The following is a 24,870-nucleotide window of genomic DNA, read 5'->3' on the forward strand; positions in this document are numbered from 1 at the left end:
TAGTGACACACTATGTAAGCGAAAAAGGACATGGATGCAACAAAACATCAAATGGATGAGTAAATGGAATATTGAATTCAATATGTGCCCCACAAATAATAAAGAAATAAAGGTTTTTGTCATGGAGAAATTCTACAAGAGAAATCGGGGAAGCGAGATCGGAAAGAAGAAATTATATTATATAAATGAGTTCAAGCCCGCTTGTGATCAACTCGAAAAAGCATACATAGGAGCCAACATTTCTTGGAGGGCTAAAATTCTTATTGCTCAGTTGAGAACCAACTCTCACCAACTTCGTTGTGAGACCGGACATTGGAAGAGGCCAAACGAGGCTTGGGAAGAGAGAATTTGCAGATTCTACAATTCTGGGAAAGTGGAAACTGAACAGCACTTTATTTTAGAATGTGAAACCTACAAGAGTAGTAGAGATAAATTTGCGGACACTATATGTAACAGTTCTTGGCATAACCTATTCAACGAAGAGTACATTGAGCAATTGGGTGGACTCATCATCATCCTGCAGAAGCAGCGAACATTGCTACTTAAATCTGCTTCAGTTGTCTTGCTGTCCCATAAGCTATTTTAAGCCTCGTGGACGTTAAAATTTTATCTATCTCTCTATCAATGCCATGGAAAGTGCATTTTTCTAAAAAAATGAAGAAATTGTTCATTTTCTTATTTTTGTTTTTTCCCCAATTTTCAAATTCGAATTTTTGTTGAAGTGCATTGCATCTTGACATGTTTGAGTCACTTTCTAAATGTACGTTTTTCTTGAGCTTTTGTGTTTTACACCTGTTTGCCAGTTTTCTCCACTTTGGAGAAGTCACAAGTTCTCTTTTCCAAGAACTTGTTTTTTGATTAAGGAAAATAAGTTTTGAAAGGTGCCCGAAACCCTATTACAATTTGAAAAAATTTCAATGCAAACCAACTCAAATTGAACTACAGACCAAAGGTGAATAGATCACCAACCAGAGCAAGGTGATCGTGGTGGCAACACAAATAACACAGTACAATGCAGCCACAAAAACAAGTTTTGACCTAGCACCTAAAACCCCATGGTTAGAAAAGGATATGCATTAAGTCCCTAACCATGAAAAACTACAATGGACAACAGGCCAAAAAAGTCGAGATCCAAAACGGGACAAGGACTCAAGATTTCCCTTTCGGTCCCAACTTTTGAGAACGTAATGCCATATGAAAAGTTGGAGTGGAGGCCTTGACCTTTTTCCCTTTTACAATTGTCCATCCATCCTCCACCGAACCAACAACTATCTGCCATGCAAAGTCATCAACACCACAACCAATCCCCAAAACCCCCATGGCCCACGAGGGGCTTTGGATCATAGCAGAAACAACAGCAACATTCAGAGGCGGAGCCACAAGAGGGGCTCCATCACTAGTGACAGAATCTGAAGGAGGTAAAACAGGAAAGGATGCCACTGCAGCAGCACCACCAGTCGAGTTCGCCACTAAAGAGTCTTAAGGCAAGCCACAATCCCCAACAAGGGGGGCTTTCTAAACCATGTAGTGATCGTCTGATACCCCTTTCCACCAAGAGGGAGACTTCTTTGGTCTAGAATTATTAGTAAAGCAATGGGCAGCTAAGTGTCCACTCTTGTGGCATTTCCTGCAATGGAAGTGGATGCCCTCGTAATCAAGCATCTGAATCCAAGAGCCAAGAGGGATTCCAACTTAATCTTTTCAGGGAGTCCTTTGGAGACGTCAATCTCCACAAGAATGCAAGCATACGTCGTCAGAAACCCATTGGACGACATTGTATCAACTAGTAAAAAATCCCTAAGGGCCTCTCCCACCGCCCATAAGACTAAATCCAACCGAAGGTGAAGAGGGAGATTTGGCAACCTAACCCATTGTGGAATTTTATTGAAGGATTCAGTCATTGGGTCAAAATCCATATACCAAGGTTTGGCCATCAAGGGGAACTTCTCCCCCCATGAGAAACCGCGGCACAAGATGGCATTTCTATCTTTAGTAGAGGCAAATTTCACAATGAAAAAACCCATTGCCACAGGGTAAATCTGGGCTACTTTTGAAATGAGGGGCTCCCATACTCGAGAGGTCTAGGTGTGCAGATCCAACAAAGAGGGCCAGAAACCCTTAAAACGAAAGATAGCAGTGGTGGAAGAGAAGTCATCCACATAAGTGGAGATCTCATCAACAACTTCAAACTCTAAATCAATCATAATCGGGTTACAATGACAGGCACAGCATCCCGGATCCCTGAACGCATAATCGGGTTGTAGAAGCCACCACCAATGTCGGCCTCATAAGCAGCAACATCAGCATAAGAGACAACTGACCTGCCTGCACCACCACGAGGCGGAGACACCTTCCCAGCCAGAGCAAACGCAAAGGAGCCACCAAGACCAGACCCATAGGCAAGGGCGAGAGAGGACGGGATTTGAAGCCCATCTAGGGCATCACGAAGGGAAGAAGCTAGAGCAAAGGAAGCAAAAACTAGGGATGACCCAACGATCCCCACACCCAAGGAGGCCCACCCAAACACCAGTGCAGAGGCAGTGGACATGAGCACAAGGACAGATACAAGAAAAGACACAGCAATGGACGTGGACGCGGGCACCATTTTTCTTTTCCAAGAACTTCTTGTTGCTTCACTCCACTTTCCATTTCATGCGAGAGCATCGTCACATTCCATTTTCGCCTCTCCATATACATTCGCGCCTCCGATACTACAATAAAGACATAGGGTGGGATCCCATGGAGGGGAGATCCCTAAAAAAATGTGGGTGAGGAGAAACATTTTAGGAATATTTTTCAATCCGGTGGCCCCATGAATTTCTAATGCACTTGGCTTAAAAATTTCAACTCCAAAATTGTTCGAGTTTTGGGGCTTTTGAATTTTTCTTCTAAAATTTTATTGCAGTGGGAATTTAAATTTTTGAAACATTTTCCTAAGCAGGTGGAGCTACAATTATTTGTATGCTCAAATAAGCAGCCCTATACTGTAGGGGCTCCTATTTTCTTGGAGAAGACTCCAAAATATCCTCAACAATTTATTTTCATCTTCATGGGACCCTTTCTTCCTTGAAAATAAAAGCTTTAAGCCCCTCCATAGAACCCCCTAGTAATGGAATATCTTCATTTATTGACATTGAACCTAATTCATCAGGGATACCAAGCACCCTTGCTGTAAAACTTCCTTAAATCATTACATCCAAATCAACGTATGGGTAGATCTGCAAATACAGAGAAACATTCCATGAACACCAACTAGGCAGATTAAAATTAACCATTTTTTTTTTGAGGTAAATAGAATCTAAGAGGAACAGTTGAGTTCTTGTTCAGCAGTTATTCAGTAGTAAATTCATAGACACTGCATTTGTTCTTCGAGCTCTACCAAATTCTTATATTATCCCAGTAGAATTCTATTCTTATTGGCAATAGGAGGAGAAAAAATGAATGTTGAATCTTCAAGTGTCGCAAGATGTAGCGAAATAAATTTAGTATTAAATATGATTTTGGAAAATATGATGCAAAAAGGGCATCAATCTGTTCTGGTTGCATAAACTGGTCACTATTTTATATAAAGGGATTTTAACTTTTATCAACTCAATCAAATTCTTCATTTTTTGAAATTCAGATTGTAAAGAAATTTCCTGTTTAACCTTTGTAACTTGAACTTTACCACAAGGATGAACCATGACTGCTGAGAAAGCCTCTACATTGCATAAAGCTATAAGGTTATTGATACTGTAGTTAAGTTTTAATTTCGTACGCTTCCTTCTGAATTTTGATCTTGTTCCCGACTATGCAAATTCAAGCTTAGAAAGACTTAGGGAATTTCAGAGGGGTCAGGAAGATGCTGATCTGTTGAATCTTCATCAATGTTATCATCCTCCAAAATGCCCAATTCAAATGTGGATCCATTGTTTGATGATCCAGGGCCAAGTAGATGCTTCTCTGTTGAATCTTCATCAGTGTTGTCATCATCCATTACATTTGCTTCAAATGTGTGCAATGCATTGTTGTCTGCAGTAAAAGAATATACGGAAGAATGTGAACCCAATTCTTCTTCTTGTCGACCTTCCTCATGAATAGAATCCTCCCCCATGTTCTCTGTTTGGCAAGTTATGTGTATCTCTCTTGGTCGGCTTCTGGATCCCTCTATCACATTCCGGGGGCTCCGTGACGAAGAATACACAATTGATTCATTACTAGTTTCATCTTTGTCCCTGACACCGGACGCAGTTTCTAATTTTGCAGATGTTGAAGATGGGTGTAAGGATTCACGCTTTGCTTTCTCCTTCACCCGCTTGCGCCAACCATGAAGAGATTCTCTAATCTCCTCCCTAATTAAGGCCTTCTTGTAGCGGGAACCCATCTGTAAGCAACCATAGGAAAGCTCAGAATAGATAATGATTATCAAATAACAAACATTATTTATTTTGTTGTGTATATTACAATTCAATACATCTCTTAAAAATGAAAAATTCTAAATGCATGCCTTCCAGCTCAAATTTACCTCATTTCTTTATTAAGTAAATTTTGAAGAAAAGTACGTCTATGATATCTCTAACCTCATTTTGTTTTGCTTTCATGTATATAGCAATTAGTTGCCAATAATATACAAACCTGTGTGACAATGGCATAAAGGGGAAGGATGCCATAGCTACACCAGAATTGAACTAAAACCCTGAAGTGAGAAGCATGGGGACTCAATGTCAGTTTTCAAATTCTGAATGCAGCTATAAAATTGGTGAGTAGCAAATCTGCGATACCAACCAAAACCTATTCATTTATGACTCAAAATACAAAAAAAAACACGCTATGTTAAGAACATCCAAAATTTCAAATAATGTAAAAATTTACAGAAATTTATATTGTTATTTTAAAATCCATTCTAAAACTTGCAGGAAACATTCTTGATATTATTCACCTCCATGCGAAGATATTAATTTTATATTAGACTTTCTCTAGGTGCATGAAGAAAGAAGTTCTCTATGTTAGAGAGTGTCCTGACTCCTTACTTTCGCACCTCAATATCTCTTCTTTTTTTTTCCCCGCTATTCTTCATCTAAGCAATTGAATATTATAATATATTGCTCTATTAGGTATCCATGGTTGTGAGATAATCTTTTATCACTTGACAATTTTACCTTCTCGTTTCATTCACGTCCTATTCATATAGGCTAAATATGAACACCATTATAAATACTGCTATTTGAGCATTCTAGAACTCTTGAATTTCGGTGTTTCTAGGAGCTTTCTCACAGAATATGTACACTAATTCCAGTTTCCTCAGGACATCAGACCTTTCATGTTCATAACATGTTAGTTTTAGAGTTGCAATCCAATTCATTATAACTTCCTCATGCAAGACATTACCTGTGAATTTGAATTCTGCTCAAACTGTTCTTATGCTTGGAAACCATGAATATGGTACTTCCACATTGAAATCTCAAAGTCTGCTACAGGATCTTTTGAACTGTGAAGGAAACCTTTACTGATGAACAAAGTACACTCCATTACATTTTGTTAGCCTGCAAATATGTTAAGATTATTTCCCTGTTCATGGCGTCTATCAATCTAGACTGTAACTTGTACTTATCAAGCTACAAACTTCTAACTGTAACCAGCTATAATCACTCGACAGAAACATTCACTTGAGTACTTTTATTCTACAGAAATATCCCATTCTTTGACCAATCCTCTTATATATGTCATTCAGCCAGCCATTCATTCTTTTACGAGTGTTCTTGTTCTTAGTGTCTCTGTTACTCCTATCAACTGCATGCTTTCTTATTGTGCTGGTCTACATATCTGGCATCAAATTCATTTTTTAGTTGATCCCAACATTTTTCCCCAGCCTCTTCTTTCGCTGATCTTCAATCCCAAAGTCCCTCTTGCTGCTGCTCCCATTTGCTGAAGATTTCCTCAACATGGCTGATCTACTCAGATTTATTTCTTTGTACTAATTTGTTATCCTTCATCCATGTTTTAGATTAAGGTAAAAACAGGTTTTGAAGGGGCCCCGAAACCCCTTACATCAAAAAGAAAGATATATCATGAAGCCCTACCAGGTTTTAAAAGGACCTGAAACCAGCTGAACATCTAAACCAGGTTTTACTGGGACCTGAAACCAACAGATGTGTCCAGAAAAAGCAACCAGAAAATACATTGGAACCTGGAAAGTAAACAGACTGGAAAGCAAAGCAACCAAAAATACCTCCCAGACCAGTAACCAGCGAGCCAGTGCCACAACCCGCTTACCACCACAAAAAAACCAGTCAGAACAGGGGAACTTAAGATTTATCCTTCATCCATGTTATGTTGTTTATCCAGCTTCTAATATTTGTAACTATCAATTATTTATGACTTCTGTGAAATCAAACGTTTGTAAATATGAATTATTTGTGATATAGCTGGTTCCTTACCTATGGAAATTCGGAGATACATCATGAGATTTGTACTTATGAATTCTAGATTCGTGTTTGTAATTTTCCTGTCTAAGAGAGTAATCTATAGGTGGGATGCTTAAGGACAAAAATTCTTTGTATTACTCTTAAAATAAGTTTTGAAACCTCTCAAGTCTACTGGTTTATGCAACTCTGGTCAGTGTCAAGAACTTAGACCATGTAAGCATATACTTCGTGGAAGCCAAAATTAGTTTGCAGTGCTAATTGTTCTTAGGATAGAATATTCAAAAACTTAAGTACAAGACATTTCTTAGGGTATTTATCCATTAACTGAATTAAGCATAATCCATCAAATTTAGAATAGCTTGTAAGTCCATAAGTTTTTCTCCCCACATGGTCACCCTTTGATGATCATTCTGAAAACCATAATATTCTCTCTCCAGCAAACATTCTTCTTATTCTTTTTTCTTTTTCACAGAATTTTTTGTTCTCTAAATCATCTGTCCAATCCTTTAATTAGCTGTCACTTCTTAAATTCTTTCTTTGTCAGTGCTTGCATTTTTCATATATTGGTAATTTTCCATTTTTCATATCTGAGTGAATTTCCCTTCTTTTCCTGAATATACCTTTATCCTTTCTTTAACTGTTAACTCTGCAATTTCCTTGCTATTCTTCCAGTGTCTCTTTCAGCTCCACTTCCTCACAAAGGCTACATCATCTTCTAGTGGCATTCTGCAATGCCTTTGTCTGGTTGCTTGATCTCCATCTATTACACTCGCACTTGTCTGATGCCTTTTAAATTCATGAACTGCATTCTTTCTCCGTGCAAGTGGTTTCCATCTCCTTTTCAGCCTGTTTAAATGAGCCTAATAATGTGATGTATTGTCCATTAGATATAATACTGGTTAACAGTAACACCCCTAATCTGTTGGTTAAAAAGTAGACGAGCCCTTTGATTAGCCACAATCAATTGGATATCCACAGTATGCTCTTATACAGAATTTATAATGGTAATTCAAATATACTAGAAAGAAGACAACCACAGAGTTATCAAACAAAATTAATATGCATCATCAATGAAGATAACTTGCTAAGAATACTGAAGAGTTTGTAAAGCTTGTCAATGCAAAACAATACAATACAGTATTTATTTCAGACAAAAAACTAAGTTTAGAGCATCTTTTGTCTAATTGTAACCTGATTGACAGAATTCTTGCTTAAAATTTTTGGTCAGATGTAAAATCCTGTATAAAAACTAGTATATGAGGTATTCTTGTTGAACAACTTTGTGGGGTTGGGGGGCGTGAATCAGCATAAACCAAAATTACACTTATAACTAATTTCAATATTCACCACAGGAAACATTAAGCAAGTAATGAAACACATGAACACCAAGATTTTATATGTGGAAAACCCATACTCAAAAAAACCACAGTGAACACTTGCCCACATAAATAACTCGCCTGTTGTATATAGTCTAAATACAAAAATGGTTGGAGCTCACTGCTCTGTACTTGCATCTAGAGCCTCACAGCCAATACAACAATGGAGACAAATAGGAGCTCACTGCTCCGGATTTCCTAATGGAGGCTCACTGCTAAAGTAGCAAGATACAACAAAAAACTTATGCACAGAAGACTCATTGTCCTAGGGACAAGGTACATACAACTCTTTACAATAGATAAAGAGAGACTCTACTGATGATGCAGCTATCTGCACAACAGGGTCAACCTGAGCAACACATAGTTACTGCCTTTTCTTTTCTGCACTATCACTAAACTCGTCTTCTGAACTCTTCAAATAGATCTCCACTAGTTTGCCCGCACATTCACTTTCACTCAGCGTTTTGCCAGAGCACAAACTATGCTTATATTCAAGATAGCTCATTGGAGATTAGAACAAGGTCATCCCTGCCAAAAGGATATTACAATTATGTTACAAGTTGGCCATGGCAACAACAAAATACAATAAAAGTCCCATGTCAGAAGCATTCGGACCAAAACATAGAATGGATTCAACTGGATAAGAGATATAAACATTAAATGCATAGGTTGCACATAGCACGAACCCATCTGGATAAGATATAAACAGTAATTGTACTGTCTGGACCTAAATCAAGAAGCATGATTCACTACAGGATAGAGAGGATCATGAACACACTATGCATAGCCCAATGCCAGATCTACAATTACTGGCTCAATTTCCATTGCCAACTCAAACGTGTAGTCACACTGCCAAAAGAACCACTTAACTTGCTAACCAATTTCAGACTTCCACGAGCCATTACAGAAGCCATGCTACTTACCAAAAGTCCACGTCAGACACCATCACGACATATTTTCAGACCAGATCAAGAACTGATCTTAATTGCAACACTTAAAAGACACTGTTTCCAGATCACCAGAAACAATTTGTGGATCACAAGGAAACACTACAACCAAGACCAAAACCTGAAAATATTCAGAACACATTTGCATATCTTCAACCTTGATTTCTGGAACAAAAACATTCCAAAAAACACAACCAAATACTTGCTATCTTCAACAGAATAACTCTGCCATTGAATTGAACCACTGACATCTGACCAAAACCGAAGACTTACAAACCTGAGAAAACAGTTTTGAAGCTCTAAATACAGTCTGCAGTAAGCACCCTTGTCTTCCATCTACAGAATACATTCGTCTTCGATTTTTCTATAGTACTGAATATATACTTGTCTACCAATTAACTGTAACACTAATACATACTTGTCTTCCTCTTAATACTCTTACAAACTATGGACAGAAAGAAGCTGCAAATATTTTATTCAGAATAATCTCTGCTTCTTCACGTTGTGAATTTCATTCGATACATATTTATAGGATTCTTCAATCTTATTTTTTAGGAAACAAAATTCTCAAATAGCTTGAGTTGTTTTAACAGCTCAACATACAACCTCTAACAAAGTAACCTCTTAAACAAACCTTGTGCCTATTAATAATACTAAGTTCTTTATCTTAATATTATAACACCAAATTATTTTATACAACCTAATATTTCTAACCTATGTAAATACTAATTCCCAACACCCTCTTAGTGTGAAAACGGGGAGATTGAACATCACACTACTTAATACTAAACATAGTAGCCCACTAAACACCATAACAATAGGGACATACACATCTACTCGTAGAACCAAGGATAGGGGCTAACACATCTATCCAAGGTCTTACATCAAATTAAGATAGGGACAAACAAATCTATCCAAAAAGAATACTTATGAACAAGGACATACACTTCTGCTCACAACTATTATGACCGGGCACAAACACGTCCACTCACAAACAACCAAAAATAGTGATTGGGGAAAAACACCTCCAATCACTTAACATCTCGTGAATGGGGATAAACAAATCCATTCACTAACAATCAAGAAATGTGACTGGGGACATACACATCCAACCATAACATAAAAGGTTTGAGAAATAAGGGCTCGTTGCATATAGTATGTACCATAGATGGAAGACTCGCCGGTTACTCGGCGAGTTTTAAACACTCGCCGAGTATTTTGGGATGGCGAGTAAATCGCTAAAAAAATCGCCTATCGAAAAACTCGGCATGAGTACAAAAACTCGCTGAGTAATCGGCGAGTTATAGCCAAAAACTCATCGAGTTAATGTTAAAAACTCGCGGTTCAGGGAACGCGCGGCCAATGATGCCTAAATAGGTCAAAATGCATTGTTTTTTGCATTGTTTCTTTCATTTGTGTGGAGCAAAGAAGGTTTTAGCTGATTGCAAGTGATTCAAGGCAGATTGGAGTGGATTTTGGAGGATTCTAACCGGATTTAGAAGAGAAATTTCTTTCCAAGTATGTTCATCTTATCATTGTTTGAAAACTTTTTATAGTTTTAAGCAAAGTTTTTATTGTTTTTGTTGTTGTTTGTAAATGATTTCAAATCATTTGAAAGTTGAAACCCTAGTTGTTCTAAACTTCTAGCTTCTAAGTTCTAACTCTAAGTTCTAACTTTGTTTATTCATTTTTCTATAAATTTAATTATTTATGTGTAGGGCAGCAAACAAGCATTAAGAAAACATGGTAAACCCGCAAGAAGAGTGACCACAAACACCAAGCCCATCTGGATATATAGGCACTCGGCCTAAAAATGCAAGAGATAAGACATGGCAATATGCCTATGAAGCTCCAAATGATGTTGGGAAAGTGATATGCATTCCATGTGAGAGAATTATTTTTGAAGGCATAAACCGCCTCAAATACCACCTTGCAGGCATAAAGAAACATGATTCAAATCCTTGTCTCAAGGTAACTGATGAAGAAAAAAAATTCATCAATGCCCTACTTGCAACTGCTGAAGAGAAAAAATTGAATAGGGAGAGGACAAAATTAGGTATGAGGGCAGCCATAGCTGAATCTGAAGGAGCTCATTTTGATATGCAAGAGGAAGAAGAAGCACTTAAGAACATACCAGGATCTCTTCATGGCCCACGGATCCGCAAACAAAATTTCTCTTTTATCGGTTCCACTTCTTCTACATCTCCTACTTCTTCATCACCATCGCCATCAGGGATAGGGGGTTATTTTGTGCCCAAGAACACACCTGGAGCACAGCCATCATTAGAGGGCACTGCATGGTTTAAGGAGGTGCATGAGCAAACTGATATTGCAGCATTTGATTTTTGTTTTTTCAACATCTCAATGAATGCCGCTGATAGTCCCTATTGGGTCAATATGGTGAATGCAATGACAATATCAAGCAAAGGGTACAAGCCGCCTAATCGCAAGGATATGAGTGGAAGGTTAGTATTTTACTATTTAGTAATTGTAAATAATTGTGATTCACTTTAGTTCATTGTTATATTTTAAATCTTAATTGTTATAACTTATTTCCTATTTTTTACTAACACTTACATTTATTTAATATTACACCTAAATTTTGTAGGTTGCTTGACAAAGCAGTTGGTAGGGCAACATTATTGATAGAAAACCAAAAGAAAGAGTGGAAGAAGTATGGTTGCACCATTTTATTTGATTGGTGGACAAATGGAAGAAGTAGAACCATTATTAATTTCTTGGTTGCTTGCAAGGATGATGTGGTCCTTTGGAAATCTGTTGATGCCCCCAACAAAGTGAAAAATGAAGCCACATTGGCTTTAATGTTGGAGAATGTTGTCATGGAGGTGGGAATAGAGAATGTGATGCAAATAATCACAGATAATGCAGCAACATATGTGACAGCAGGTAAATTTAATTTTTTATATTCAAATCGATATGAATCATGAATGTAATGCTATGGTATTATTCAATTTATATTTGATGTAATTTGTAAATACTAAATATGGAAAGTTTGTAACTGATTATTGATTTTTTGCTAATCTTCTAGGTAGAATCCTCCAAGAGAGGCATCACACACTTTTTTGGTCACCTTGTGCAGCACATGTCCTTGACCTTCTTTTAGAGGACATAGGAAAACTTGATTGGGTGAGTCTAGTTGTGGAAGATGCTAGGCGAGTCACTAAATATATCTATAATCACCCATGGGTTCTCAATTTGATGAGAAAAGCCACTAAAGGCAAAGATTTGATGAGACCTGCTATGACAAGGTTTGCAACGGTCTTCTTGACGTTGCAAAGTATTCTTGACCACATATTGGCTTTGAAGCAAATGTTTGTGTGTGCTGATTGGGTTGCTTCACCTTACTCAAAGAAGCCCGAAGGAGAGGCTGTGGCACAGATAGTCTTTGATGATAGCTTTTTTGCAAAGGCTAAGGAGATTGTGGAGGTTACTTCAAAAATCAAAACATTATATTTTTAGTTTATTCAAATTTCATTATCAATTCATAACTTACTATGTTATTAACTAATTTGTATTTTTCAAATTTCAAATGTAAATGTCTCTACCCCTGGTTCTAGTCTTGCGCATATGTGATGGGCAGCAATCCCCAATGGGAGGTCTTTATGAGGCCATGGATAGGGCAAAAGAGGCTGTTAGAAGTTACTATCATGGGGATAGTCTTAGATTTGACCCCATTTAGGAAATAATTGATAGGAGGTGGAACAATATGCTCCACCAACCTATTCATGCAGCAGGCTACTTCCTCAACCCCAAATTCAAGTACTATGATAATTGATTGTCCTTGAAGTTGGGATTTTACCAAGACTTTATTTTACTTTACTTTTTATGTAATGTCCCCATTTTAGCAGTTGACCAAGTGTGTGCGCGTTAGCCTTGTTCTACATGGTCCCGAGGGTTAACGAAGGGTTTAATGGGATCTTGGAGTGTTTTGGCCTAGTCATTTCCAGTTTGGGCCAAAACGAAGTTGATTTACTCAATTTCAGGCATACTTACTATTTTTAGTAAGTCCGCAGGACACAGTGCAGGTCAATTTTGGGGATTGGATTCGATACTCCTCGGTGAGAGCTTTCCGATGAGCTATCACTCGCATTATTCCGAGTCCGATTGCTAATACATTTTAATGCCTGAAGTTTTATTAAAGTAACGTCTAATTTAATTGTAAAATATTAAAGTGTTACTTTAATATTTATTTTATGGTGATGTGTACCCAAGGGAGACATAAGGGGTATTTTAATATATGTTTTATATTACACATCTTTTATCCCACATTGCCCATATGAGTTGAGGGGACCCGTGGGAATAGAATAAAAGGAAGCATTTGTGGCTTCATTAGACAGGTTGAATATGAGAAGAAATTGGTGTGTGAGTTGCAGCTTTGTTCTTGGCATTTGAGGACGTCTATCCTCTCTTGTAACATTCTAGACGTCATTCCCTTGGGGTTTGGCCTTTGGAATTCTTTCTTATTGGCTTTAGTATCAGGCAGTTTAGTTGCATTTCCGGCTACAGGCAGATTTGATATTTTGCTCATATCTTCTTCACTACTTGTCCGACGCTTATGCCGCTTGGAGGGAATGGTATTATGAAGGTAGTGGACTGATTGGAGGACAAAGTATTGTAGCAGCAAGTTCGTAAGCATGGGCTGGAGTATTATGACAATATTGCTGAAGTAATTAGTGAGTTGATAAATCTGCCATGTATTTGGTTTTATGAATTCTGAAAATAACATTTTATTAGCAGCAGTTCATTTCCACTTTGCATATTGTTGTAGTTTCTCTCTTGTTTATGTTGTATGATACCAATTCCATGCACGAAACACAACAAACAAATAAACGTTTGATTTCCAGAGTTATAAGGGGTTTTAAGAGGTTGCATGCAAACTGTTTGACAAAATTCATTTCAGCAAATTGGTTTAGTTTTATGGGACATCCAGGGGTGCCCATTTCAGTGGTATCAGAGCTATAAGTCCTGCCATCCTGTGGAGGTCTTATAGGGAATTTGGAACAGCCGGATAGAGGGAAAAAGTAAGTAAAAAAAACACAGGCTAAGCATTTATGTTTGAGCATGCGACAGGGGTCTTATAATTTCCGCGATACCAGAGCAAGACAAAATAGGATTTCAGACTTGCAAAGCAAACAGTCTAGTACATCCGTGCAGGGGGACATTGAATTCAACCATACAGACACAGAGGAGATATTCTGTGATCAGGACAATAATATGGGTGATCGAGATGACAGGAATACAAGATTAGGCGGAGGCAGAAATGCTGGTCCAAATCAAGGGGAGGTACTGTTCCGACAGTTACTGGATACATTAGAGCAGGGGCAGCGTATGCAGCAGGAGCAGAATAGGCAAATGGACATGATGTTGCAGCTCATGGCTAGACAGATGGGTGTCAATATTAATCCAGGTGATGCCAACAATAGAAACAATAACAACGAGGGGAACAATAACAACGGGGGAAACAATAACCATGAAGGCCAAGGCAACAACAATGGTCCTGAGAATAACATTAATGGTAATAATGGACACGGCAACAATGGGAATGAGGCTGATAACTTTAGACACATTGCACGCCCAGCACGGACTGTGAGCTCGAGACCTCTTCTACCCACTTTTCCACCCAGAGATCCGGTTCATCCAGTAAACGAACCGCATATTACCGAGTTACAGGATCAGTTCAGGAGGGACTGGGAGGCTAGTGGACCAGAGTTTCAGGCGGATATTTCTCTTAGAGATTATATGGACTTGAGGATGAGACACATGCCTAAAGCAGGAGGGAGGAATCAAAACTTTGAGCTAAGGAAGAAAGTTGGAAAACTTTCTTTACCTTATTATGATGCTTTAGGGAAGATGACTGCACGAGCTTGGGTGCAGAAGGTAGATACATACTTGCAGCTTAATCCTATGCCTGAGGAGGAGGCTATCAAGTATGCGGCTATGCACTTGGATGGCGTTGCACATGAATGGTGGCATCATGGCATGGTGACTTTGGGGCATAATCAGATTACATCCTATGAGGAATTCACCGAAACATTGATTGGGAGATTTGACACTAAAGATCCCGAGTTACATTTCAAGGAGCTAGCACAGTTAAAACAGTCAGGTTCTGTGGATGCTTACATTGCCGAGTTTCAGCGCTTGTCTGTACTTGTTACTGATATCTCTCCTAGGAGATTGGTGGTGTTATTTTGTGATGGTCTTGCTGATCCATTACGAGGTTGGGTGAAGGGACATGATCCACTCACGTTAGCTGAAGCAACTAAAAAGGCACGAGATTTAGCCCCTTCGGTATACAAAGGAAAAAACCATTCAACAGATTCTTCCTACCGCAAGGACAAAGACAAAAAATCATTTCAGAAAGAGTATAGCAAACCCAAAGAAGGATCAAAAGGACTAGACAATGAAACCTTGAATGAACTTCGAAAGAAGAAGCTGTGCTTCCATTGTAGAGAGCCTTGGGACTTATCTCATAAATGTTCTCTCAAGGCTAAGGCAAATCAAATGGAGTATTTTTTAGCAGAAGAGTCAGAGTCAGAAGGGGAGGATCAGCACTCCGATTCAGATGAGGGTAACACTATAGAGGAGAGCAACATTCCTAAGGATGATAGATCGTTGGCACGCTTGATAGGGGCCCAAAAGGCAATCACATTTAAGGTCAGGGGTACTATCCAGGGGCAGAAAGTGATATCTCTTATTGACACTGGGGCTACACATAACTTCATAGATGCACAGTTGGTAGCTAGGAGAGGGTTACAGACAGAGGAGCATGATGGGTTTAGAGTCATGGTGGCTAACGGTGATAAGTTATTATGCACTCGGAAGATATCTAATCTTCGCATCAGGTTTGGAGATGGCTACGAGTTGGAAGATGAGTTCTATGTTGTGGACATGGGAGATTATGATGTCATCCTCGGCATGACATGGATGGCTTCACTAGTTGAGTTCACACTCAATCTAGCGAAATTGGAGATGAGATTCCAGCATGAGGGGAGAACTGTGGTACTTAGAGGGCTTTCAGATGGAGGTTGCAGAATAGTGTCCTTGAGGAGAATGCAGAGACTTTTTCGTCATGATGAGATAGAGTGGGCGGCAGAGTGCCACATTATGCCAACTTCACCAGAGCCACAAGAAAAGAGTCATCCACTAGATGTCCAGAAGATACTTGATAGACACGCTAAAGTATTTAGCGATATTCCTCATGGGGTTCCTCCTGACAGAGGGATGGAACATGTTATTGAGCTCGAGGAGGGAGCCAAACCAGTTATGATTACTCCCTATCGTCATCCTAAGAAACACAAGGATGAGATAGAGAAGGCGATTAAGGATTTGTTGGAGATGGGGCATATCAGGCCCAGTAAGAGCCCTTTTGCTTCAGCAGTAGTATTGGTAAAGAAGAAGGATGGGACAATGCGCATGTGCATCGATTACAGGGCACTAAATAAGAAAACAATTAAAGACAGGTATCCCATTCCTAGGATTGATGAGCTGATTGATGAGTTGCATGGGGCATGCTTCTTCACCAAAATTGATTTGCGATCCGGATACCATCAGATCAGGATGAGAGCAAAGGACATTGAGAAAACAGCCTTCCGATGTCACTATGGCCACTTTGAGTTCATGGTTATGCCATTTGGTCTAACCAATGCACCTGCTACATTTCAAAGTTGTATGAACCAGGTATTCAGGAAGCAGCTGAGGAGATTTGTCTTGATCTTCTTTGATGACATCTTGGTCTTCAGTAAGACCTGGGAGGAGCACTTACATCATCTAGAGGAGGTGTTATCTATTTTGGAGAGAGAGTCATTGTATACCAAGGAATCTAAATGTGAGTTTGGCATGACTGAGCTCCTTTACCTGGGGCATATCATTAGTGCAGATGGCGTTCGGGTTGATCCCGAAAAGATTAGAGCTATTGTAGAGTGGCCTACTCCCACAAACCTTACACAGCTTAAGGGATTCTTTGGTTTATGTGGTTTTTATAGAAGGTTTGTTAAGGGATTCTCACAGATTGCTACACCCTTGACAGATCTTACCAGGAAAGGAGCCTTTGTGTGGACAGGGGCAGCACAGAGGTGTTTTGAGCATTTCAAGCAGGTAATGTCTTCATGTCCAGTTCTAGCTCTACCGGATTTCACAAAGCCTTTTGAGCTTCATTGCGATGCATCAGGTGATGGGATTGGAGCAGTATTGATGCAGGAGAAGCATCCCATTGCATTCGAGAGTAGGAAGCTCCGAGGAGTTGAGAAAAGTTATTCTGTCTATGACCGGGAGATGTTGGCCATAATGCATGCATTGGCCAAATTTCGATCATATTTGGTAGGTGGACGTTTTGTGATCAAGACTGATCACAACAGTATTAAATACTTCATGAGCCAGCGTGATCTTAATGACCGGCAACAAAAATGGGTGACTAAATTGCAGGCTTATGACTTTGACATAGAGTTTGTCAAAGGTAAGAAAAATGTGGTGGTTGATGCCTTATCTCGGAGACCTCACTTATGTGCTCTGGCAGAGATTTCAGGAGATTGGAGAGATCGGATTATAGCAGAGTATGTCGGAGATGCTTGGGGTTCTGGATTGATTTCAGGTACCATACAGGATGATCGCTATGAGGTGATAGATGGATTGATCAGAGTTCAGGACAGGGTTTATTTGATTCCGTCATCACATTTGAGAGAGGCGATATTGAAGGCATTTCATGATGCACCCACAGCAGGACATCCGGGGGTCTTCAAGACCTACAGGCAGATCCGAGAGCGGTTTTCATGGAAAGGGCTCAAGGATGATGTTCAGAGGTATGTCAGGGAGTGTATGGTTTGTCAACAGAATAAGGGAGAACACACATTTCCTGCAGGTTTATTACAGCCCTTGCCCATTCCTGATAGGAAATGGGAAAGTATTTCGATGGACTTCATCACTGGTTTACCACGAGTGCAGGGAAGGGATTGCATCTATGTGGTGGTGGACCGCTTGACGAAGTTTGCTCACTTCTTTGCTATTCCGTCCACTTACACAGCAGCACAGGTGGCAGATCTTTTCTTTAAAGAGATATTCAAGTTACATGGGCTGCCCAGATTCATTGTCAGCGACCGGGATAGTAAGTTTATGAGTGTTTTTTGGCAAGAGTTGTTTAGGTTGTGTGGTACAGATCTTACACCTAGCACTAGTTATCATCCGCAAACAGATGGGCAAACAGAGATTGTGAATAAATGGGCGGAAGGATATTTGAGGAACTATGTAACTACACAACAAAAGGCTTGGATCAGATGGTTGCATATGGGAGAGTATTGTTATAACACCACTTATCATATGTCCATCAAGATGACTCCTTTCATGGCACTCTATGGTTATGAAGCACCTAGCTTCATGGATTTAGTTTTGGGGGACAGTAGAGTGCCCAAAGCCAAAAACTTATTGCAGGATAGTCAGGACATCCTGAAAGTGCTCAAAGAGAATATACAACAGGTCCAGAATCAACAGAAATTGTATGCTGATCAGCACCGAATAGAGCGTAGATTCGAGGTAGGGGATATGGTTTACTTGAGGCTACAACCATATAGACAGTCATCGCTCAAGAAGAGCGGAGCTGAAAAGTTGAAACCTAGATTTTATGGTCCCTACAGGGTGATTCGCAAAGTGGGCAAAGTCGCCTATGAGCTTGAGCTTCCAGAGGGCAATCGAGTGCACAATGTGTTTCATGTGTCTAGGCTTAAGAAAGCCATTGGTCAGAGTGTAGTGCCTTCTGCAGATTTAACCCCCTTTGGATGAGGAGGGGAAGCTTGTGTTAGTACCTGAGGCTATTGTGGATACCAGAGAGAGGAAGCTTAGAAACAGGATAGTGAAGGAGTATTTGGTCAAATGGAAAGACCTGCCGGAGGAAGATTTTACATGGGAGAGTGAGCAGGTTATTCAGCAGGCTGGACTGAGATTGCTTGAGGACAAGCAATTTCAAGGGGGGCGGACTGTAATGTCCCCATTTTAGCAGTTGACCAAGTGTGTGCGCGTTAGCCTTGTTCTACATGGTCCCGAGGGCTAACGAAGGGTTTAATGGGATCTTGGAGTGTTTTGGCCTAGTCATTTCCAGTTTGGGCCAAAACGAAGTTGATTTACTCAGTTTCAGGCATACTTACTATTTTTAGTAAGTCGGCAGGACACAGTGCAGGTCAATTTTGGGGATTGGATTCGATACTCCTCGGTGAGAGCTTTCCGATGAGCTATCACTCGCATTATTCGAAGTCCGATTGCTAATACATTTTAATGCCTGAAGTTTTATTAAAGTAACGTCTAATTTAATTGTAAAATATTAAAGTGTTACTTTAATATTTATTTTATGGTGATGTGTACCCAAGGGAGACATAAGGGGTATTTTAATATATGTTTTATATTACACATCTTTTATCCCACATTGCCCATATGAGTTGAGGGGACCCGTGGGAATAGAATAAAAGGAAGCATTTGTGGCTTCATTAGACAGGTTGAATATGAGAAGAAATTGGTGTGTGAGTTGCAGCTTTGTTCTTGGCATTTGAGGACGTCTATCCTCTCTTGTAACATTCTAGACGTCATTCCCTTGGGGTTTGGCCTTTGGAATTCTTTCTTATTGGCTTTAGTATCAGGCAGTTTAGTTGCATTTCCGGCTACAGGCAGATTTGATATTTTGCTCATATCTTCTTCACTACTTGTCCGACGCTTATGCCGCTTGGAGGGAATGGTATTATGAAGGTAGTGGACTGATTGGAGGACAAAGTATTGTAGCAGCAAGTTCGTAAGCATGGGCTGGAGTATTATGACAATATTGCTGAAGTAATTAGTGAGTTGATAAATCTGCCATGTATTTGGTTTTATGAATTCTGAAAATAACATTTTATTAGCAGCAGTTCATTTCCACTTTGCATATTGTTGTAGTTTCTCTCTTGTTTATGTTGTATGATACCAATTCCATGCACGAAACACAACAAACAAATAAACGTTTGATTTCCAGAGTTATAAGGGGTTTTAAGAGGTTGCATGCAAACTGTTTGACAAAATTCATTTCAGCAAATTGGTTTAGTTTTATGGGACATCCAGGGGTGCCCATTTCATTTTAAGGTTGTGTAGTAAGACTTGATATCATTTTCTATTTGTTTTAGGGCTCATGATTCCTACTCAGATCCTAATGGAGAGGTCATGGAAGGTCTCTCTAAATGCATTGAGAGAATGATATCAAGTGAAGAGGAGAGAGACCTTATTGTGATCGAACAACAAATCTATGTGGAATCGAGGGGTCCTTTGTTCTCTTCTATGCTAGCAAAGAGAGCAAGATCTACTCAAGCACCAGGTAAAGCGTCAAACTTTAAAACTTTTGCTAATTGATAAGTTGTCCTTCTGATTATTATTTCTATTGCTTTATAACTTTTTTTATTTTGTTTTGCAGATTCTCGGTGGGCAAATTGGGGTGGCAATACCCCCAATTTAAGGAAATTTGCTCTCAAAGTCCTGTCCCAACCTTGTAGCTCATCCCATTGTAAGCGCAATTGGAGCTTATTTGAGTCCATTCACACAAAGAAAAGAAACAGAATGACTCAAAAATGGCTTAATGACCTTGTTTATGTGCACTATAATCTTAAGTTGCACATAAAAAAGGCTCAACTCTTAGAACTACCTGGTCCACTTGATCTAGATGAGATAGATCCTTATTCTAATTGGACAGAATAGGAGCCAGGTCCATTGTTTACACCAGATGAGATTGCTGATTTGGAGAGGTAGGCCATGGAGGGGGAGGCTGACACTGATTTTCAGTTCACTATGGATGACATTGAGGATGAGGACGAGAACGATGATGATTCACGCTCAGAGAATGAGGCATTACCATTAGGAGGAGATGCATCCTCTTCTAGGACGCCGAGCCAGTCAGTAGGGACGTCGAGCAAGGAGGCACAGTCACAGAGTTCACAGTCACGCAGCTCACGCCCTATCCCAGTGTAGGGCACTTCTTCTAGGACTAGACCCCCTCACTTTCCTGCTAGTGCAAGTGGAAAGAGGAAGATGTGATTGTATTGATGTATTTAGACTTTTAGTATTTACTTCTAGTTTGACAGAATGAAACTATTTACTATTTCGCTTCCTACCACGAGCATTCCGCATGAGAATGCAATTTTGTACGCACTATGCATTTATATATATCTAAACTCTGTTTGTTTCTTTTGTATTGTCTTTAATTAACTTATTAGATGCATCTTCTCATTAAATTTTGCAAAATAAATGTATTTTTAATTAAATTTCAGCTGTTTTTGAGGTTCCCAAGTTTTTCTCGAGGTTTTTTTAAAATCGCCGAGTTTTTCCCGATTAAACTTTTGGGGGGCTTGGCGAGTTTTTGCCTTTGGTGAGTTTTCCAACTATAGTATGTACAACCACCATTACTGATCATTGCCACTCTGATCACAAATGGTATGAGATAGTTGTTGTTGCCACCCACAAACTGTTCTGGGTTTAGTCTATTTAGCATGAAATGGTAATGGAACATTGGTTATTCCCCTCTCCACCCCACAATGTGAAATTTTCATATGTTCATACCAAAACTGATAAGTGACCTTGTCGTTGATGGCTGACGAGAGGTAATTGATTGACCTCCATCCTCCAATTGATTTGCTACTCAGCAAATTTGTCTTTTCAGGCTCTTTTTGAAATGCCCCCTCAACATGGACGTCACATACAAGCGATAATGCATCCGTTTGCAATTGAAACAATTTTATAACATTCAATCACTCTTTTTTTTTGTAACACTTCTGAATTATGATAGACACTTTGAATTCCTTCTTGTTAACTGTTGGAATGGTAATGGCTCTTTATGGTCATTAACCAATCTTTTGCGTGATGTTGTGAGGTCCGCGGATATACTTGTCATTACCGAGACTCATGAGAGTCCTGCACATCCTCTTCTAGGATTTACAGGTTATCAATGGCTATCTATTTGTAGAGAGGAAGTTTGGACTTTTGTTGGGGTCCGAGGGTCTGGTGGCGTGGCTTGCTTGACGAGAGATGATATTTTCAGCCGTACTTCTATTGTCCACTCTGATACATTTGCCAAGTTTATGTGGGTCCTCATTGATCGTAGGTATCATCGTCAGAAAGACTTCTTTATTGCTGCTTATTATTTCCCGCCTACTTCATCTCACTATGCTATACATGGTACTGAGGATGGGGACCCTTTTATTGACCTTAGTGAGAGTATTTCTTAGTTTGCCACTTTAGGAGACATCATGATTCTCGAAGATTTCAATGCAAGGACTAGGCAGCTCCAAACTCCGCTCTATAACCGTAGCTTAGATTCCACTTGCTCCACAGAGATTGACCCGACTACTTTAAGGCTTTAACGTACTACTAATGATACTTATGGACTGATTTCTAGATATGGTCGCCATCTTCTGCAGCTTCGTGAGTCATCTGGACTTGTGATCCTGAATGATCTTTCCTGCTTTCTTGGATTAGAGATCTTCACTTATTGGCCTCATTGTGGTGGTGCTAGCAATGTCAATTATGACCTCACCTCTCCCTCCTTTATCTCTCTCATTCACAGCTTCACTATCTTGGACCTCCCCGTTGCAGAGAATGCTCTCCTTAGTATTCGTACTCACATCTCTTCTCCTGCCTTGCCCCCTCTTTTGTCATCTCACCCCTCTTCATCTGTTGTTCGTTCACCCATCCGCTTTCGCTTGCTTGACGGTGATGGTGAGCTCTTTTCCTCTCATCTCTCAGGACTCCTTAATCCTTCTTGCTTCTCTAGCTTTTGTGAGGCCTCCTCCATGTTTGACCTGATTGTGGTTGCCATTTGGAAGGCCGCCATCCTTTCCATACCTCAATGCCCTCCACTTCCCCTCCGCAGTAAATGTCGTAATACTTGCCCTGTGAACCAATGGTTCGATGTTGACTGCAAAGTCTTTCATCATGCAATGTATTCTGCTTTTGAGGCCCACTCCCCCGACTTGACTCACCTTCGCTTGTCCTATCTTCGTTTTCTTCATCATAAGAAACAATCTTTTACTACTGTCCAGTGCAAATCTCTTTGCTCCAAGCTGATCCGCAACCCCCAGCTTTTTTGGCATACACTTTTTCCTCGCAATTCCCCTCCACCCTCCACCCTCGACTTTCACTCCCTTACCATTCATACCACAACTCTTTATGATATCCCGGATAGCCTTCTATTCACCCCATTCTGCCTCCTTTCGGCCATTTATTTACCCCCTCATATTTATGAGGCCATCAGATCCATGAGATATAGCATAGCTGCTAATGAGGAGGGGTTCCAGGTTGAACTCCTCAAGTTTGGTGCCTCAATTTTGATCCCCTATCTCTCTATACTATTTAATAGAGTGATGTGTACCAGATTCCTGACTTCCTAGTCTAGGAACTTGATTTATCCTATTCATAAGACCGGTCCTGTCTCTGATCTAGGGAACTACAGAACCATTATGATTGGGTACACATTTGCAAAGCTACATGCGACAGTTCTTAATGCTATGTTATCTAGTGAGCTTGACAAGAAAGGTTGTAGAGTTAGAGTGCAAGCTGGTTTCCGAACCGACTATTAGACTATGGACCAAATTTTCACTTTACGAGCTATAATTGAGGAGGCTAGACATAGATCTGAGAAGATTTACTGCTGCTTTCTGGACTTCCACAAGGCTTTTGATTCTGTTCCCAGGATGGCTCTTTCTGAGAGGCTTCGGGAGATTGGGATTTCAAAGATGCTTCTTATTGCTGTTATAAGAGTTTATGAGACTGTGGTTGGTGGATTTAGGACCTCGGAGGGCTTCTCTAATCCAATTCATAGCACCATCGAGGTCGAGCAAGGCTGCCCTCTCTCCCCTACTTTATTTGGTTTATATATTGATGAGCTTGAGGACCTTCCTTTCGAAGTCATTGCTCCCGAGGGATGTTCGTTACTTACACCAGGTCCTAATATCCATTCTCCTTTTTGTGGATGATGTAGTTCTTCTTGGTTCTTCCCCAAAGTGTTTATAGAGACTGTTAGATGGTTTGGCTTCCTTTTGTGATCAACACCAGCTTGTGGTTAATTTGGGTAAGACTCGGATTATGATTTTTAATAGCTTGAAGACTTCCCATCTTCACTTCTTTTTTCAAGGCTAGGAGATTGAGATCACTTCCTCTTACATGTATCTGGGTGTTAAGTTCTCTGGGCCTCACTTCAGTATGAGATCAGCGATTTAGTCTAGAGTTAACAAGGGTATGGGTTCTCTTGCCATGCTTGAGAAGCAATGTTTTAGACACCCCTTTTAGGATACCTCATCTAAACTATCCCTCTTGGACTCCCTTGTTCGATTGACGATTCTTTACGGTTCTATGGTTTGGGGCATGTCTCTTCTTGGTTCTGATTGGGCATCAATTGAACGAGTTTAGACTTTGCTCTAACGGCGCATCATTAGATGCCACAAGTTCACTCCTCATAGTATCATTCTTGCTAAGTTTGGTGCACATCCCTTCAATCTTGCAGCTATTTTTGATCCAATTTGATTTCTTCATCGTCTGCGAGGTTTTGCTGATTCAGCTAGTGAGCGGGAACAATATTCTTACTTGGCAAATTGTTCTGTTGATATTGCGAGTCCTGATAGGTGTTTTCGAGCTCATTGTCGGTATGCCCAGGCTTCTTCCCCGATGAGACCAATTGGGATTGATATTGACCACTTCCCCCTTACCAGTTCTTGTTGAATGCCCCTGATCACCTCCTCCCCTCTAGGAAGGAGCTGAATGAAAATGTCAGACTTGATATCTACAAACAGTATATCATCACTACCTAGACTAATCCGCCTGGTGGGTTATGTCCAAGGATGACCTTTTATGCAGAGCACTTTTTGGAGATATGTGATGGGATTATTGTTCCTCCTAGTTACTTATCTCGGCGGTGGTCTCATGCCCTACATATCTCACTTGGATCCTTCAGGGTTGGTTCTCACCATCTTCGGGCTCAGACCGACCATCATATTGACAACGGGGAGCGGATCTATAAGTTGTGTACTTTATAGGAGGTCGAGACCGAGATTCACTTTATTTTCTAGTGCCCTATCTATTATGAAATCAAAGGGAGATTCTATTGCTTGTTTCGGGATTGTTCTTCTCTTTCAGATT

At 39.9% G+C, this 24,870-nt stretch overlaps 1 protein-coding gene across 2 annotated transcripts in view; it reads right to left on the bottom strand.

Moving 5' to 3' along the window:
- Nucleotides 1-3,469: 3,469 nt before the first annotated feature.
- The window catches only part of LOC149531146 (MLO-like protein 4), a 134,789-nt gene continuing 113,388 nt past the window's right edge, over nucleotides 3,470-24,870 (bottom strand). For both annotated transcript variants that reach the window (XM_089811112.1, XM_089811113.1), the window contains exons 14-15: nucleotides 4,615-4,675; nucleotides 3,470-4,363 (exon numbers count right to left, since the gene is read on the bottom strand). In XM_089811112.1, coding sequence (XP_089667238.1) covers nucleotides 3,815-4,363; nucleotides 4,615-4,675 — 610 coding nt within the window. In that variant the 3' untranslated portion in view covers nucleotides 3,470-3,814. The remainder of the gene's footprint in view (nucleotides 4,364-4,614; nucleotides 4,676-24,870) is intronic.

Source organism: Cupressus sempervirens, chromosome 11, assembly GCF_028749045.1.
Source record: "Cupressus sempervirens isolate cs-2001-9-10 chromosome 11, ASM2874904v1, whole genome shotgun sequence".
NCBI lineage: Eukaryota > Viridiplantae > Streptophyta > Pinopsida > Cupressales > Cupressaceae > Cupressus > Cupressus sempervirens.